The sequence below is a fragment of the Bufo bufo genome, chromosome 2 (genome assembly GCF_905171765.1).
Source record: "Bufo bufo chromosome 2, aBufBuf1.1, whole genome shotgun sequence".
Taxonomy (NCBI): domain Eukaryota; kingdom Metazoa; phylum Chordata; class Amphibia; order Anura; family Bufonidae; genus Bufo; species Bufo bufo.
This window is the reverse complement of record NC_053390.1, coordinates 230,624,132-230,643,411: the sequence shown is the minus strand read 5'-3', so window position 1 is coordinate 230,643,411 and position 19,280 is coordinate 230,624,132. Positions and strand designations below refer to the sequence as shown.

At 41.9% G+C, this 19,280-nt stretch overlaps 1 protein-coding gene across 14 annotated transcripts in view; it reads left to right on the top strand.

Moving 5' to 3' along the window:
• RIMBP2 (RIMS binding protein 2) overlaps nucleotides 1–19,280 on the top strand; it is a 573,825-nt gene that overhangs the window by 450,285 nt on the left and 104,260 nt on the right. For 12 of the 14 annotated variants that reach the window (XR_005776163.1, XM_040416247.1, XM_040416241.1 and 9 more), the window contains one exon: nucleotides 6,986–7,144. The exons of the other annotated variants lie outside the window; for them this stretch is intronic. Coding sequence is in view for 11 of the 12 variants with exons in the window: in XM_040416247.1 (XP_040272181.1) it covers nucleotides 6,986–7,144 (159 nt within the window). In the remaining variant the exon portion in view is untranslated. The remainder of the gene's footprint in view (nucleotides 1–6,985; nucleotides 7,145–19,280) is intronic. 14 annotated transcript variants of the gene reach the window in all.

Genomic DNA, 19,280 nt, shown 5'->3' with positions numbered 1-19,280 from the left:
GGGCCAAGAAGCATCTGTGCTGGACAAGGGACCAGTGGGACCCAGTGCTGTTCACTGATTAAAAAAAAATGATGGCCGCCAATGATGTTGGAGACATCAAGGAGAGCGCTAGGTATCAGCTACTGTTGTCACCAGATGAGCCTTTGGTGGTGGTGGTGTTACAGTGTGGGCAGGTGTGTCTAGTCAATACAGTACTGCCCTACACTTTGTGAATGGTACAGTGACAAGCCCATACTACTTGAACAACATCATTAATCCAGTCATTGTGCCTCTACATGAACAACACAGGCCTAATTGATGACAATATGCCAGCTCATCAAGGTTACATCATTAGGGAATGGCTGCTGGAGACTGGGGTACCTCAAATGGAGTGGCCTGCACTTTCTCCAGATCTGAATCCCATTGAAAAGCTGAGTCGCCGTGTAGAGGCTTGTAGCTCTGTATCCAAGAACCTCAATGACCTGGGGGCTGCCCTTCAAGAAGAGTAGGATGGCATGCCTCAGCAGACAATAAGTCGACATGTGAACAGCATGAGATGTCGTTGTCAAGCTGTAATTGATGTTCAAGGCCACATGACAAGTTATTGAGACACTGAGATTTTTTGTGGGGTATACCCACCTCTGTTGTTGGCTTTTGTTTCAATAAATTGTATGAGATGCGGAAATCATCACTGCATGCTTCTATATAAATGCCCTACTTTCATGAAATATCACTGAAGCATGAACTTTTTACGTTTTCCATAAATTTCAACTGAAAGCCAAATATCTAAACTTTTTGTGAGTAGTGTATGTGGTCAGTTAAGTCCCCAATACACACAGAGTTCCACTCCCCGTTTCACAATCCAACAGCCTGTGTATAGCAGGAACAAGTATATAGCTAAATCTTCAATACTTCTTTTTTATATATATATTTAAAATTTTTCTGAAATAGCATGATACATGGAAGTGTTTATGAAACCTGAGTCCATACGATCTCTTCAGACCTCTGAGGCAGATGATGATTGTCGGCATTTCCATGCATTCTCTCATGCAATCTGCTCAGCGTCCTCCTTCTAGGGCTTATTTTTACCAGCGACAGGCGTGTACAAAGCAGTCATCATGCAACATTTTGAGGGCATGCCCTCTTTCTCAAACGTCATCATCATCATCACATCTACCCTTCCTTTAAAGGCTATGTACACCTTTGGGGGCAATTTTTTTATTTATTATTGCATTATACTTATTTTGAGCTAATATGTGCTCTCTCACATTATAAACACTCATTAAAGCCCAATCCTTATCTTACTGATAAGAATGTGGCTTAAATAATTGTTTATGACCTCTCAGTATTTTAGAAATAAGGGTAATTAGATCTGCACAAAGTGAAAGTTAAAGTACCAGTCACACAGTTAGAAAAACAGTTTACCCCCTGTGACTGAACAGCTCAATATTTTTAATAAAGGCCAATTGAAAATATGATTTTTAGCCAAAAATAAGTTGAATGCAATCATAAAAATTTTTTACTCCAAAGGTGTACATACTGTAGCCTCTAAATGTCTAGTCGCATGTTGCAATTTAATTTAATTCCTAATATTATACAAAATAACTACTAAAACCTTAAAAATAATGACAATTTCAAACTGTAAAATTTCTCTGACCCCAAATTACAGAATTACACTTAAATTACAGAGTTCATTCAAACCATTTGGATTCAGTGTCTCTAGATGCTGAATCCAAAATTTTTCTCTCTGCAATAGGATCCTGGCATTAAACCCCTTCCTTACATACTACAAAATCTGCCATCTTAAAGAGCTTGTCTGGGATGTCTGGTACATAGCCCCATTTTCAGCCCCCCTGATATGAGCATCCGAGTATTTCATGCTCCGATGATCTCCTTTGCCCTGCGCTAAATTGCACAGGCCAAAGGCTTTTTTTGGTGATATACCGGGCTCTCCATGGGGACTGCTAGTCGGAGGCTTCTGCATAGTAGTGAGCCTGGTGATGTCACCGGTACTGATAGGCAGGCTTTAGTGCTGCGCTAGCCTGTAAAATGGCTAGGGCAACAATAAAGGCCGCCTGTCACTAGCAACACTGTTAGGCGGAAGCCTCCGCCTAGTAGTGTGAAAATATGAACAAACAAGCCCATGGCCTGCGCGATTCAGTGCGGGGCAAGTGAGAGCATCAGAACATGAAATGCTCCGATGCTCATGTCAGTGGGGCGAAACCCAGACAACCCCTTTAATTCACTGACATTATGATGTTTTTCAAAACAATGTTTTGCTGCACCATTTTCAGCATATTCTGCCTGTTCTGTTTTTTACACATTTTGGGGGTCATTTATTAAGATAGGCATTTTAGATTCGTTTTAGAGGCACCGGCCTCTACATAACTTCGGCACATCCACCGCCAGTCTAAATCTACGACAGCTTCCTTTCCCTGTTTTAGGCGTAGAAAATGATAAATGAGACGGGCCTACTGGCCCGACCCTTCCGCACCCACGTCACTTCCCCTTTTCTAGACCTGGCGTGAGTAGAAGAAAGTAGCAGATTGCAGCGCAAATAACCTCGCGTCGCAATCTGCACCAGAAATACGTCCAAAATAAGCAAATTTATGTTAGTAAATGACCCCCTTTCTCTTTATATGTTTTTGTAGATGATTTTTGTTCATTTAATCTTATCTTCATAGGCCTTTATGTCTGCCCCACATAAACCTTTCCATGGGGACATTTTAACTTATATATTACAGATTTTTGTATCACATGTACAGAGATGTCTCAACTGTATTTTCTTCCCACTCAGCAGGTGATGACCGAACTCACCTTTAATAACTGAGGTTCAATGCTGGCAATTTAGGTTTTTAATCGCAACTATCTTATTCTTCACCTTTCTTTTTGTTACTTATGTCAATATCTATTCAAGATTGTTTAAATCTCCTCTGTTTGCCGATCAATGATAAAGACAAAAATATATTTTCAAAATAGTTTTCACATATTCTGTTGATTTTCATTTTATTTTATTTCAAATAGCTTCCCACTTAATTTATTTTTATTCTTTAAAAAAAAAAAACTCAGGTGTACTGAAGATCCTCTCTATTCTTGTCAACTGACTCTTTGGAATACTGTCAAATACATGAGGTGCATGAAAACTACAAAAATGAAGATTATTCATATCTGTGTCTTTTATATCAAATTTTCCATTACCTCTTAATAATATCACATTCAAAAAGGATATAGAATTCATATCCTATTCTGGAGTGAATTTTATTTTCTCATCACACTGGTTTAAATAATCAAAAATTGGGGTAACTTGTTCCACATCATCCACAAATCTGAGCCACAAAACAATGTGACTCATAATTGTGCAGCAAACCCCCGAGGAACCGGTGCAGAGGACAATAGTAGTGGCCCTGATGTAATGTGATAGTGTCACAGTGACCTACCTCAAGCCATTGCTCCCTTGGGTTCAATGCAGTGAAAAAGATTATATGAAGGAACCAAGTACAGATTGTGGAACATACTGAGTGCAAAAAACAAGTAGCAGCACATTCAGCAGCAGTTCATACAGAGTGCAGTTTCTTTCCTCCCAACGTACCACTTGGAACCGAAACAGTAGAAACTAATTTCTGAAGTTATTACCCGAAGTCCCGCAAGACTTTGCAAACTAATAACTTAGGCTCATAGGAGCCAATACATTCTAATACTGTACGGAGCGCTCGCTGGCTCGCACTGGCTGGTAGTGTGGCAGAAGATGACACTCCGAATTGGCTAGCTGAAGCTGCCTCTCTCTGGATTCCCTTCCTTATGGCTTCACTCTGGCACCTGTAGCTGTAGTTGTCCAATGTATGTTGCACTTTGCAGGCTTCTAGCTATGCTTGTCCTGAACTTTCGTGATGGTGTCTGAATGTGTTACCCACCACTTTGCAGCGGAGTCTTGATAGCCTGGTTACTTGATCACTCTGCTGACTTCAATATGCTGTAGCTTACAAATCTTCCGCGGCCTAGGACGCTGCAGTCTCCCTGCGTTAATAATGTCCTCCTAGGTGAGCCACCTCTGTGGTCCACCTGGCCTGGAGGAGTGGGAGATGGATTGCATGTTCCCTCACTTTTCACTCTCCTCATTCTTAGACTGAGTCTCCCTAGCTCAGCCCCTCCCTTGGCAGGAAGTTGAAATTTAATTACTCTCCTACCAAGATAGGAGGAATGGAATGGTAAGTTCTATTCCTGTTACAAAACACTGCCAACCGTACCCCATCTGCTGATGTACAAAGTGTAGTGCATGAAAGGTGACATAACATGAATATTACGAAGCATTACACTACTAACCTCCAGGTCCTGCTCAATCATATTCATATGATTAATATGAATTCTATATCCTTTTTGTATTGCAAACCGTATTGCAAACCTAGCAATTAACTATTTATTAACTAATGTCTAATTGACAGCTAATGAAAACTGACAATGGAACATGTAGGGCCAGCATGGTTTGAGATAGACAATAATTACTCGCTAGCAGCCTAGGGACTTTAATAGAAATGTCAGTAAGTTAAGAAATAGGCTTGCACCAGGGTTGTAAGGTTACAGTCAAGGAAAGTGGTAAACATCCTACTTTTTTTCTTGCAACATAGTACCCTTTCTCTGTAAAAATCAGAGAGGAATACATACGGTACATAGGCCCTGATTCATAAAGACTGTCCTCTGCTATGCCGGTCTTGAAGGGGCCTTGTGCTGCTAGAAGAGCCATGTAATTTTTTCCGTAAAATTGCTGAGAGCAGCGTGGATTTGCAATTTTTCTATGCCAAAAACAGGTGTTAAGGGGAATAAAGATTTCCCACCCTATTTTAGGTCTGGTGCTACAAGCTAATTCGTTGGTTTATACTTAAGTTAAGGCATCAGTTAAGGCATCGATTTGCAAAGCTTAGACATTTTAATGCATACAAATACATTTATGTTTTAAATAGAGCTCTCTAGTTTTGTCAGTGACCTATGGGGGTCATTTATTAAACAGAAATACGCCTAAATTAGATGTATTTCTGGCGAAGATTACGGCACAAAGGAGTTTCGCACCTAATCTGCAACTTCTCCCGACTCACGCCAGGTCTAAAAATGTGGGCGTGGCATGGGTGGGGACGGGCTGGCAGGCCCGTCTTATTTACCATTTTCTACGCCTGTTTTATGTGTAGAAAAGGATCTAAATGTAAAACAGCTAGGGAGCTGTCTTACATTTATAAGTGGTGGAGGATCCGCCGAAGTCATGTAGAGGTCAGAGCCTCTACATAACTGCGGCAGATCCAAGGCTAATGCAGGGCTTTATTAAGACCGGCGTCTACAATGCCGGTCCTAATAAATGACCCTCTATATTTTTTGTAAAATAGCACAATTGGACATCTGCTATAAATTTATAAACCATTTAAGGGTACTTTCACACTTGCGTTTTTCTTTTCCGGCACTGAGTTCCGTCAAAAGGGCTCAATGCCGGAAAAGAACTGATCAGTTATATCCCCATGCATTCTGAATGGAGAGTAATCCGTTCAGGATGCATCATGATGTCTTCAGTTCAATCTTTTTGACTGATCAGGCAAAAGATAAAACCGCAGCATGCTACGGTATTGTCTCCGGCCCAAAAAGCTGAAGACTTGCCTGAATGCCGGATCTGGCATTTTTTTCCATAGGAATGTATTAGTGCCGGATCCGGCATTCAAAATACCGGAATGCCAGATCCGTCCTTCCGGTCTGTGCATGTGCAGACCGAAAAAAAGGAGAAAAAATTAATTCCGGATCCATTTTTCCGGATGACACTGGAATTTCAATGCATTTTTCTGACTGATCAGGATCCTGATCAGTCTTACAAATGCCATCAGTTGGCATACGTTTTGCCGGATCCGGCAGGCAGTTCCGGCGACAAAACTGCTTGCCGGATCACTCTGCCGCAAGTGTGAAAGTAGCCTAACTCTTATAACAAAATACAAAATAGTTATGATGCCCTTGACCTGGTTGGATTGTGTTTATGAAATTTTTTGTTAAAATTGGTTTGGGAATATGCATATGTGGTACATTTACATTATTATACAGGGAGGCCCTTCTCCAGTGATAGTATGACAACATGAACAAGCAAGTGGATTGTTTTTTTTAATTACCCACAAGTCAGAAAAAAGGCTGAAAGTGGTCCCTGTTCACATCTATGCATGTTTGGGCACAAGTGCACTAGCGGCAGCACGGATCCGACAGTCTGTTCACCCGCCGGAACAGCCTGCCGGAGTTCCTTGCCGCTAGTATGAAAGTACCCTTAGCAGACACTTTCTGTTTTACATTTCCCCACAGATAATAATCACATGTGGACAAGTCTGGGGAACGTGGTGGCCATAACCCCTTGCTCACAGTTCGCTCTGTAAACAGTTAATGAACCCATGCCAGTGAGTTCCCCGAGTTGTGGCATATTGCCCCATCTTGTTGGAAAAGAAGGATTTTTTTTCTTTTGGTGTTAGTTGGTTGTAAAACTGTTCAAAGTAAATTGCGGTATTCACAGTTGATTTGAAGAGAATTGGACCTACTATTTGTGTTCCTGACACTGCTCACCAAAGGCCACTTTTCTGGTTGTGAAGAGGTGTTTCGTTAGTCCAATAGAGATTTTCAGTGGACCAGTACCTCGTATTCTGGGAATTTACGCGACTTGATAAATAAAGCTTAGGTGGAGCATGAAGTACAGCAATAGGTCCAAATGTCTGTCAGCAATCATAGTCAGCAACCAACAGTAATTTTTGCTTTTAGCTTTGTGCTTTGGACAACTAAGACAGATTTACTATTAGGCAGTTTGATTTGGAGATATTGGAATCAGGCTACTTTTCGTGGGCCACCCTGTATAATGGTACTGATCACAGAAATTCACTATTTTGTTTGATCTTATCTATCTCCAAACTATGACTGAACAAATTGTATTTTGGTCTTAATAAAAATTGTACTTAGAAATATCATGAATTTATAACTGGTGTTTCTTTACATCTGAACTGAACAGCCTCATTACTGTCCTGGCGATGACTATCATACTGAAAGCAGTAGGGGCTCTGATCTATCAGACATCTTGGAAGAAGATGAGGAGGAACTTTATTCAGAGATGCAGCTAGAGGATGGAGGCAGGAGACGTGTCAGTGTTACTTCTCACAACACCCTTAAGGTAAGAGGACTAGTGATAAGCAAGTAGCTGGATTGCGTTTCCAAAACCTGCACAGTATTTTCATAAGCTACACTATGAAGACTGCAGATATGGCTTCTTATAAGAGGTGATCATAAGTAGGTGACGTCTTCCTTTATTATTTGTTCAATATAAGCACTTTGGTGAGGATATTATTGAAGAATATTCAAGTAAACATTAGTTGTCTCTTTGATGATTAACATTTCTAAAATACAGTACCTATAAGCAAGGGGTAACTAGTGCACAAAAAAACATTTCTTTGCATGTTCACATTAGTAAATCTGCAGGATATCTGACTGAATAAATTAAATTTCATATTCAGTAGAACTCTGCCATTTAAACTTACTGTAACTTAGATGGTGTACTGGCTCTCCTTAAAGAGGTTGTCCGGTCCCAAAATCATTTCTTTTTATGTGCTCCTAACACCCCTCTCCATCCATACATGTGCCCCCAATACCTGTTTTTCATGTCCGAGCTTTCCTTTCCCCCCTGGAAGACATCACATTATCCTGGCAGATCTGTTTACTTTCTCCCCTTCTTGTTTTGTTGAATACATAACTTTATTGATACACAAGCCTGGCTGCACTGCACAGTGATGTCACAGGCTGGCCACGCCCCCTACTCCATCTATAACTCCTGTGTCCATCCTTCTGCACACAGACATGATTCTACTTCTCACTCAGTATCTAAATCCCATCGCTGACCGTCCACAGGCTCTTCCCTCACCATCTCCAGAGTGTAATAAACAGCTGGAAGCAGCAAGCACATCCAAACACATCTGTATCTAATCCTATCCTGTGTGATACAGCCTGCTGAGCAGTGTATCTAAACTCATCACTGACCATCCACGGGCTCTTCCCTCACCATCTCCAGAGTGTGATAAACAGCTGGAATTAGTAAGAACTTCGAAACACATCTGTATCTAATCCTAAAATGTATGTGTGCAATACTTCCTGCTTAAGAGTGTATCTAATCCCATCTTCTATGATACAGACTGCTGAGCTGTGTATCTAATTCCATTTTGTATGATACAGCCTGCTGAACTGTGTATCTAATCCCATTTTGTATGATACAGCCTGCTGAGCTGTCTATCTAAACCCTTATGCACACTACCGTATCCATTTATCTGCTAAATAAGGATACTATCCGTGTGTGACATGCATTTTTTTTGCAGTCCCATTGATTTCTATGGGTTTTAGATCTGCATTAAGAGGACCAGAATAGGACATGTTCTTTTTTTTGCAGGACTGACATACGGATGTGGAAAACACATGGACTTCATCAGTGTGCTTTCCACATCCATATATCAGTACAGCAAAAGATAGAACATGTCTTATTCTGGTCCTCATAATGCAGATCTAAAACCCATAGAACTCAATGGCTCTGGAAAAAAAATTGCATCTCACACAGGCAGTATCCTTATTTAGCAGATCTGCTACTTGGATAAAGCAGAAAGGATACGGTCCTGTGCATGAGGCCTAATTTTATCTTTTTTGGTCCTGACTGCTGAAGGGTTTATCTCGGGCCAACATGTGTGATACACGTGAGATAAGACCATGATCAGCTTGGGAAACACGATCCGCGTGTCGCCACATCTCCCAGGCCAACAGCACTCTCCTGACCGAACTGACGATATGACAGTAATGTATGATACGGCCAGTCTCTTATCTGGTCAGGGGAGCCGAGGTTGGCCTGGAAATTGTGGCTGACACATGGACTGAGACATGGATTCCTGGGCCGATCACAGTAGTTTGCATGATCCCTATCACTTATACTGATCTGCCATAACAGTGACATCCACAGTGCCCCCATAACAGTGACATCTAGACCACCCCCATAACAGTGACATCCAGTTCTCCCATAACAGTGACATCCACAGATCCCACATAAGTGTCATCCATAGTGTCCCCATAACAGTGACATCCACAGGCCCCCATAACAGTGACATCCACAGGCCCCCATAACAGTGACATCCACAGGCCCCCATAACAGTGACATCCACAGGCCCCCATAACAGTGACAGCCACAGATCCCACACAACAGTGTCATCCACAGTGCCCCCATACCAGTGACTTCCACAGTGCCCCCATACAAGTGACATCTAGAGCACCCCCATAACAGTGTCACTGTTATGGGAGCACTGTGGATATCACTGTTATGGGGTCACTCTAGATGTTATCTACAGTTCCCCACAACAGTGCCATCCACATTCCCCTATAACAGTGCCCCCATGTGCCATCCACAGTGCCCCTTGTGCCTTTCACAGTGCCACCAAAGTGCTCCCATGTGCCATCCACAGTGCCCATGTACCATCAATAGTGCCCCTAATGACATCCACAGTGCCCCATGTTCCATACACAGTGCCCCGAAAGTGCCCATGTGCCATCCATAGTGCCCCCAATGACATCCTCAGTGCCCCCAAAGGGCCATCCACCTTGCCCACAAGGGCACCCATGTGCCATCCAAAGTGCTCCCATGTGCCATCCACAGTGCCCATGTGCCATCAATAGTGCCTCTAATGACATCCACAGTGCCCCCAAAGTGCCCATGTGCCATCCATAGTGCCCCTAATGACATCCACAGTGCCTACAAGGGCACCCATGTGCCCCCCATGTGCCATCCACAGCTCCCCCAATGACCTCCACAGCATAGCTCAGTACAGGCTTCACATAGAAGCCTGTACACTCAGAAGATAGCTGCCGGTACCGGCACATGCACAGTAGTGTGCAAGCGACGGGACCGAGGAAGGCCGGCAGGAGGCGGTGACGTCAGTGATGACTTTCCGTCTCCTGCCTCAGGCAGGAAAAGAAGAAGACGGTGCTGGCCCGGAAGACTTGAAAATGCTTTAGGAGCGGTCACGTGACCGTGAAGAGAATCATAGGAAGGGCTGCGCTGTGGAGGGCAAGTATTGGTGTAATAACCTTCCCTCCACAGGTAATGAAGATAGGCAATTTTCAAGTAGGGGCCGGAGAACCCCTTTAAGGAGACCAGCTGCCTATGGAGACTTTTTGGAAATGCTCCAAGGAAAAATAATATTCAAATAGGTATCTCTCAGGGAAAGAGAATCCTACTCCATACTGATGAGGGGCAAACACCTCGAAACAATTGTCTGTGGATGGATATATAGCTTGGCTTAAATGAGAGAAAATAAACTTAGGCACGCCTTGAGATTTGTGTTAAGTATTGTGCTTGTTTTTATTTGGTTTTCATATGCAAGGCAACTTTCGTGTGTACATGTGAAATTTCGGTCCACACGGACCTTTTTCAAACACTAGTTGCTATGAAGAAGGAAGATGTAGGTAATAGCAGTGTGGAAAGGTGTGTTCACACCATATGGGGTGCTATATAGCTTGGCTATTATCTCTTGCTATGTTCCAAGGCTTGCTAAAAAGTTGAACCTTGACTCAAAGGGAGCCACTTCTAATATGTGGCACTAGTGAGACAGTTATCTTTTCTTGGGAAATACCACTTTGTAAACCATTAAAACTTAAAAAGCTAAAAAGCAATACCATGTGTTAAACAAATCGGGTATAAAACTTGTATGAAAGAGGAAGAAAAAGACCAGGGAGTCCACAAGAGGAAGTTCTCACTATCAATGCATTAGGTCTATTGGTGTATTTATGAGGACACCCACGCTGATAAAGGTGATTATATACCAAAACCTAAACCTGTTACACCTTAGTACACAATAAACCTGGTAAGTTAGGGATACAGATGTTGCATAGCATGACAGGGTTACAAACGTGTCTGTAGGGACACACAAGTATCATGCAATACAATATCTGTGAGGTTTAGGTTTATGCTGTGCTTGGGTTATCTTCACCATGGTACATGAGTTGCTCTGTACCATAAATAGTACTGTTCTGTATAGTCGGTCATTTATGGTTTGTAATGTTTCTCCCTAATGAACCGTGGCACTTCACAGGAAAACATACGACAGGCATTGATTTACTAACTAATGTATATTCTACTTATGACTTACTAACTAATGTATATTCTACTTATTGTATTTTGGTACATAGATTTTAGGGGGGAATTTATCGATGAAGGGAGTGTTTGAAGTCAGTTTAGCATGAGTCTTCGTTGGAGTACTTTATGCCAGATTTATGAAATTTCCCATGTTTGATAAATTTGGCTCATCCTTAACCCTAACACTTTTGTCTAGAAAAGTTACTCCAGTTTTCCTACTCCACCCTCCTACTAGAGTGAGATTGTGACTTTTTTGTTAAAAAAACATCTCAGTGATAAATCTGGAGTGAAACGCATTAACAAAGCTAACCATGCCCACTGTCCCACCCATATTTCAAAAAGTACAAAAAGTTGCCAAATCCCCGTTTTGCGACTTTTTGGAGCCAGAATTCTGGAGTGTGGGCACGATAAATCAGGGCCATGATGTCTTGCATCTATTTACTGTACTTTGTCTTTGCTGTGTGCTATAAGGTATATTTCTAATTTATCAGGTTTAGTGTATACTGGGGTGCAATAGGCTCAGGTTCTTGTACAGGATCACATGGGTAGACCTTGATAGTGTTTCCTCTTCGGCTCCGTCCATCTCCTGTTGTTGACTCCCGTGTCTTTTCATTTCATTGCAATATCCGTTTGTACAACTTATTTGCTTATCACGTATTGTTGCTTTTAGCTTTTCATTTAGAGGTTACGTTTTTTATGGTAGTCCTTCCTTTGAGATTTATGGGTGTTTTGACTCCCATTAACTGGGTATCAGCAATCCGGTGGCTGCCAGGTCAGGACTGTAATTCCAGTTAAGCTCTAATAGAGCAAAGAGAGACAGAGAGAGTGGGTACATTCAGTGATAATCAATGAGTGTCAAAATCATGCTCCAAAAACTATATATGACAAAACCAACAGTAAACACAAAAGAAATTGCACATCAAAAAATAAAATAAATAGCAATTGTAGATCTGTATGTAGATAAGATATACAGTACATTGTGGTGTCCCATCATAAGGTAACTTTATGGTTTGGGAACCCAAATAGTAAGTAACTACACCAGAGTAAGATGATCACAAAAAAACTAACTCTAAAGGCTAAAATAGAAAAAAATATGGATAATCCAGAATGACACACAAGAAATGCACATCAAATAAATGTCAGAAATACAAATAGCAAAAAATATTCAGCTTGAGTCTTCATTGCTTCAAATTTATGAAACGTACAACATTGTTAAATAAATTTGGCCCATTTAAAAAAAAAAAAAAGTCTAGAGATGTTACTGTTTTTATGCCACAGCTTAATGGAGTGAAATTGTGACATTGGTGCAACATTTTAGTGACGTCTTAAAAAGTCACATTTCGTAAATTTGGAGTATACCTCATGAATATAAGCTAATCTCTGTTTACTTCTCAAGAGTGGTGAGAGTGGCATCATAAAAAGTCCAATATTTCTGTGCAAAAATATTTGCGACTTTTTTATGCCATAAAACTGGCAAACATCCATTGATAAATTCGGCCCAAAGTTCCCAGTATAGGGGTTCACTAACCACATCCTGCCCCATACCTCAGGCATCTAACCTTCTTTAGATTTACATTTCTTGCGTTTTATAAAAAAATTGCCTTATTTTTCTTCTCTTTTTGGCATTTATCGTTGTTTTTACTTTGCAATCTAATTTATATGTCTTTTGCTTGGTTCTATCTAGTAGAATTCACATCACAAGAGAAAACAGATCTCCCTACCACCACCGCATTGTTTAATTCCTTTGGCCAGAAGACTTTGAATGAGCTGGTGTTTCTGGTTAGAGAAGACCGCAAAGATTTGGGCATGACAACAGCTTGTCACATGTTTGCCTAAAAACACCAGTTGCATAGTCTTCCTTGGCTTGTGGAGTTAAATAATGGTACTGGTCAAAGTACAGTGCTGCGTAGCTGTCTATTTTAACTTTCTGTTAATATTTAGCAGCTCTTTCAAGTATGAATAAATGATGAATGACTAACATAAATGCAGTAATTTTCTTTTTCCATAGAACATATCCTATAATTATTTTCTGGGCACAGAAATGCACAATAAGCTTTTTTTGTGTTTGAATATGCACTGAAGTGTAAAACAGCTTGTTTGCAGCATGGAAATTTTTGTATAAAAACTATATGAAGTTGACAGTGCTATAGACATCTCATGTTCCACTGTACAGTATGTTGTCTCTGTACTGCACCATATTACAAAGATATTCTCTACTAGAAGCAATGCACCTAGAACAAAACAGTTTGGCATCATGGGGAGCATGCCAAAATGTTTTACTGAAGACTTGTTTGCCTCTGGGTGAAATCATGGGTGTGATGTTACTACTCTGTACAAGAGCCCTTTAAGTGGTTTTCCAGGATTTATATTGATGGTCTGTCCTCAGGATAAGTCATCAAGATGTGATTGGCAGGGGGTCCTGATCAGGTGTTCCCGAGTAGTTTCTGCTCTGGAAATAGGTGCCAAAAGTGCACGGCTCTGTCCACTGTGTAGTGGGTGGAGCCAGTTACTACAGAACTGCTCCCATTTACTTGAATTTGGGCAGCACTGCAGTAAACGGTCCATCCACTGCGTATTATATGGTCTGTGTAGACCTGGTGTCTACTTAGAGTGCAGGAGCTATTCAGGAACAGCTGATCGGTGGTGGTACGAGGTAGACCTCTGCTGATCAGATATTGCCAACCAATTCTGAGGACCAGTCATAAATATAAAAGTACAGGAATAACCCTTTAAGTCACATACCCCTTGTTAAATTTGCCACTGGAGGATTTTTAGATATGTGATCCTTAGTTATTCAACAGTAGAATAGAGCTTTATTTGTCAGGTGTAAGAGAAATGCATTAGTCATTTGCAGAAGTCAAATGTATTTCTGTTGTTTCCTTGCTTTGCACTCCAGAGCAGGAACAGGGAACAAAATAAAATCTCAGGTAACCATCTTCATTACCTGATTCCTCATGTAACAGAACCCATTTATTATGTGACTAATGGTCTGTTCCACTGTGAACTTCATGGGGAGCCGGAGCAGAGGATGGGATTGTAGTGGCTCTGTCTATATGAATTGTCACAGTGGCTTTCCTCAGGCCGTCGGTCCCTGGGGTTGTGCATGGAAGGAGGGTTGCCCTTTCTTCCTTTGGGGCAATCCCTGTAGCTAGGGCTCCTACCTGATGGTAGTTTGGGTCCCCTTGATGTTGGTGGTCATAGGGGTGCAAGGCAGGGTATGAAACGGTTTAATGGCCAGCGTGTGGTGTAGTAGGAGTCAGTACCCGGGCCAGGTTTAACAGAACAAATGTCATTTTTTTACTTGAATGCAAAATAGGAGTTTAAGTACATCCAACAACAGTCTGTACTTGGCGCAAATTCTCCGCAGATATCTGTGCATGAGTTAGGCAATGTTGGAAGCAATTGCCCTCTGGTTACACTATCTTGCTAAAGTCTCTCTCACTGAAATCTCTCGCTGGTGACTGTATCAATAACCCCTGCAGTGGCATCATCCAGGTTCAATGATTCTACTGGCCATGTCGTTCCTTAGGTGTGTAGGGTGTCTTAACCCCTCCACAGCAGCAGGTTCTGGAAAACTTTCTGCTGCTTACTTTGCTAAATGACTCCTTGCTTGGTCATGCAGATTCTACAATTTTGTCTCTCTTTTTCTCTTGCTGAAGCAGAAGCAGAGGACCCCATGGAGGTCTGTTAGTCTCCATACTCTTGAAGCTGGAGGGCTGATGAGAGGAGCACATAGTGTTTGCTCCATATTCCCTTCAAGCTCTCCCTCAGACTGACTAGAACACTCTCTAGAGTTAGGGCTCTTTCACACTTGCGTGGTCCGGATCCGTCGTGCACTCCATTTGCCGGAGGTGCCCGCCGGATCCGTAACACCGCAAGTGAACTGAAAGCATTTGAAGACGGATCCGTCTTCAAAATGCGTTCAGTGTAACTATGGCACCCAGGAAGCTATTAAAGTCCTGGCTGCCATAGTAGTAGTGGGGAGCGGGGGAGCAGTATACTTACCGTCCGTGCGGCTCCCGGGGCGCTCCAGAATGACGTCAGAGCGCACCATGCGCATGGATGACGTGATCCATGCGACACGTCATCCATGAGCGTGGGGCGCCCTGACGTCACTCTGAAGCGCCCCGGGAGCCGCACGGACGGTAAGTATACTGCTCCCCCGCTCCCCACTACACTTTACCATGGCAAACAGGACTTTAGCGTCCTGGAAGCCATGGTAACCATTCAGAAAAAGCTAAACGTCGGATCCGGTAATGCGCCGAAACGACGTTTAGCTTAAGGCCGGATCCAGATTAATGCCTTTCAATGGGCATTAATTCCGGATCCGGCCTTGCGGCAAGTGTTCAGGATTTCTGACCGGAGCAAAAAGCGCAGCATGCTGCGGTATTTTCTCCGGCCAAAAAATGTTCCGTTCCGGAACTGAAGACATCCTGATGCATCCTGAACGGATTTGTCTCCATTCAGAATGCATGGGGATAATCCTGATCAGGATTCTTCTGGCATAGAGCCCCGACGACGGAACTCTATGCCGATACACAACAACGCAAGTGTGAAAGAGCCCTTAGCCTCCCCTTAGCTTCCGCTTAATAGGGCTGAGCCAAGATACTAACCCTAGCTATGCCTATCCCATTCATACGAATACTGAGTATATACTACAGTGCATAGATTAACATTATAAAACATTACAGTACAGTAAGTTACCAAGATTTGCAGATACCCCTTGTACTGGGGTGCTGCAATTATTACTGCTATAGAGTGCAAAGCAATTATATATTTTTTAAATGGTATGTACGGCTGGGGCTACATGGTGACATGTTGCACAATAGCAAGTTGCAGGTGAGTCACGTAATTTACATGTCAGTGGCATAAACGTCACATATGATTTGCAACCTGCAAAACCAAATCCATCAGGTCTGCATTTTTGTGACTGTTGCGTCACAGTATGTTGCTTGTTGCATTGCAACACCATTGACATCATTATATACAACACAAAAGTTTTGTAACATGTGTCTCCGTGTAGCACCAGCCTAAGGCTTAACCAACACAAAAAATGGTAGCCAGCTGTTACTTTTTGGCAGTAGTACTGTTTGTATTTACACGCAGCAAGGTGTTCTTTTTAAAGCAGATTAGTCAACTTAATACACTGGTTCCAGTGTATTCTTTTATTGCACTTAGTGCCCAGTGACAAAATATTTTTTGGCCTGTTTTGGCACAAAAATTGTAAAGCTGACATATACGAGGTCCTAGGCACATATGAAAAGTTTGTAAATAAAAGAAGGTTGAGAGATCCACTCACCTCTATTCCTTCTGGGTAGGTGCACCAACCAAAATTTGAGACACCCCTCAAAATTTAATTTAAATGTGAAAAAATATGGATGGGCACTCGTATATGGAGAAATAGGACACAATTTATTCATAAAACTTATAATAAAATCACAATGAAATCACAAAATATTAAAACAACAATATAATAAAAGACACTGGGATAAAACACAATTGAAGAGATTGATGGGTATGCCGTTTGGGCAGAGGCTGATAATTCCGAAAAATTCTCACTGTAGGTTCCCCAACACGGATCCGTTGGATCCTAAAAATTTGGTTTGGGGAGAGGATAAATGGCATAATCAGCCTCTGCTTACTTCGGTAATATTTCTCCTACAAATTTCATATAATAATTATCGCACCAATCTTTAAAAGCACACCTTTTTTGGTGATATAATCGGTCCTATACTTGAGTAAAAAGCACACACATGTGCTTAAATGCCGCTGAATGTCCTGTATCAATACAACATGTATCCGAGGATTAATATACAGGTAGCGCTCCACATATGTAATATTTCCTCTGCGTTCGACACTCTTTACAAAATGTATCCGGTCTCTTTTATATTCACAGTATACTGTTGCAATTCATCAAAGTTTGATTGCTGAATAAAGAAATCTTTAGTATATGACTAGGTACAGTTCGTTACTTCCCCTTCTAATATCTTGATGCGATGCCTCATAAATTTTTTACCCACTTATGTGGGCTTACCTTTGCCTGTATTCTTGACTTACTGGGACTTGCGAAAGGATTTTTGCTCCGTACTGTGTGCCGGCGTCCCGGCAAAGGAGTTAGTCGCGTCCCACGTGTCTCTCACAGCTGATTCCAAGATCCACCCTGGTGTGAGGATCACGTACTCACGATTTCAGGCGCTGGTAGATGACGTCTTGAGGTATTTTCTTATAGAGTGGGGAGATTCCTTTTTCCTTTATAGTGCACTTGTGTCCATAAAAAGCGGGGTATTTGTCCAAAGTTCTATGCCAGACGCGTTTCGGGGAGACGCTTTCCCCTTCCTCAGTGGCATACCCCGATTCTGTGATTGATTACGTGTTGGAGGGAGTGGACCACAACCTACACCACAATCATTTTTTTCTTTTCTGAGCAATTCTATCTACTGAAGAGAGGAACCGCCATGGGTACCAGGTTTGCCCCCAGTTATGCCAACTTGTTTTTGGCACATTGGGAGACTAGCAACATTGACCCCTGAACTGGGGGCGGACCTGGTCCTATGGCGGCGATATATAGACGATATTATTTTCATTTGGGGCTGAACAAAGGAAAACCTTGATAAATTTGTTAGTAAAATCAACGATAATAGGAATAATCTGAAATTCACTTCCAATATTGGCAACGAAAGGGTTGAATTTCTGGATATTAAAATTACACGAAGAGAAAATAGATATGTGTGCAACACATTCCATAAATCTACGGCTAAAAATGTGTATAATCCTTTTCCAAGTTCCCACCTGCCAAGTGGCTAACAAATATTCCCTTCGGGCAGTTCCGCCGACTCAAGCGGAACTGCACGAAGGATGAAAAATTTGAGGATGAGGCCAATACTATGAAAAACCAATTCAAAGAAAAAGACTATCCAGAATCTATTATAAATGAAGCCCTTGTGAAGGTAAAAAATCTAGACAGGAAGACCTTCTTTGAGCCAATACAGAAAACAAAACGGGAAGAAAATGTGGGTTTTCGAATTATTTTGCCATACAACATCCAGACAAGGCAGATTGAGCATATTATAATATCCCACTGGCACCATTTACACAATGATAAGATTATAGGGACGCTCCTGCCCCCAACTCCTAGAATAACATACTCAAGGGCCCCAAATTTAGGAATTTAAGTAGCCCCTTCAGTGAAAGAGAGACTTAAAAAAGGCCTAACAACAAATTGGCTCCAACCAAAAGGCTTTTTCAGATGTGGGAAATGCCTAGGTTGTAAGACCTAGGCATTGATCCAGTGGGAATATTTGTTAGCCACTTGGCAGGTGGGAACTTGGAAAAGGGATATACCCATTTTTAGCCGTAGATTTATGGAATGTGTTGCACACATATCTATTTTCTCTTCGTGTAATTTTAATATCCAGAAATTCAACCCTTTCGTTGCCAATATTGGAAGTGAATTTCAGATTATTCCTATTATCGTTGATTTTACTAACAAATTTATCAAGGTTTTCCTTTGTTCCGCCCCAAATGAAAATAATATCGTCTGTATATCGCCGCCATAGGACCAGGTCCGCCCCCAGTTCGGGGTCAATGTTGCTAGTCTCCCAATGTGCCAAAAACAAGTTGGCATAACTGGGGGCAAATCTGGTACCCATGGCGGTTCCTCTCTTCAGTAGATAGAATTGCTCAGAAAAGGAAAAATGATTGTGGTGTAGGTTGTGGTCCACTCCCTCCAACACGTAATCAATCACAGAATCAGGGTATGCCACTGAGGAAGGGGAAAGTGTCTCCCCGAAACGCGTCTGGCATAGAACTTTGGACAAATACCCCGCTTTTTATGGACACAAGTGCACTATAAAGGAAAAAGGAATCTCCCCACTCTATAAGAAAAGACCTCAAGACGTCATCTACCAGCGCCTGAAATCGTGAGTACGTGATCCACACACCAGGGTGGATCTTGGAATCAGCTGTGAGAGACACGTGGGACGCTACTATCTCCTTTGCTGGGACGCCGGCACACAGTACGGAGCAAAAATCCATTCGCAAGTCCCAGCAAGTCAAGAATACAGGCAAAGGTAAGCCCACATAAGTGGGTAAAAAATTTATGAGGCATCGCATCAAGATATTAGAAGGGGAAGTAACGAACTATACCTAG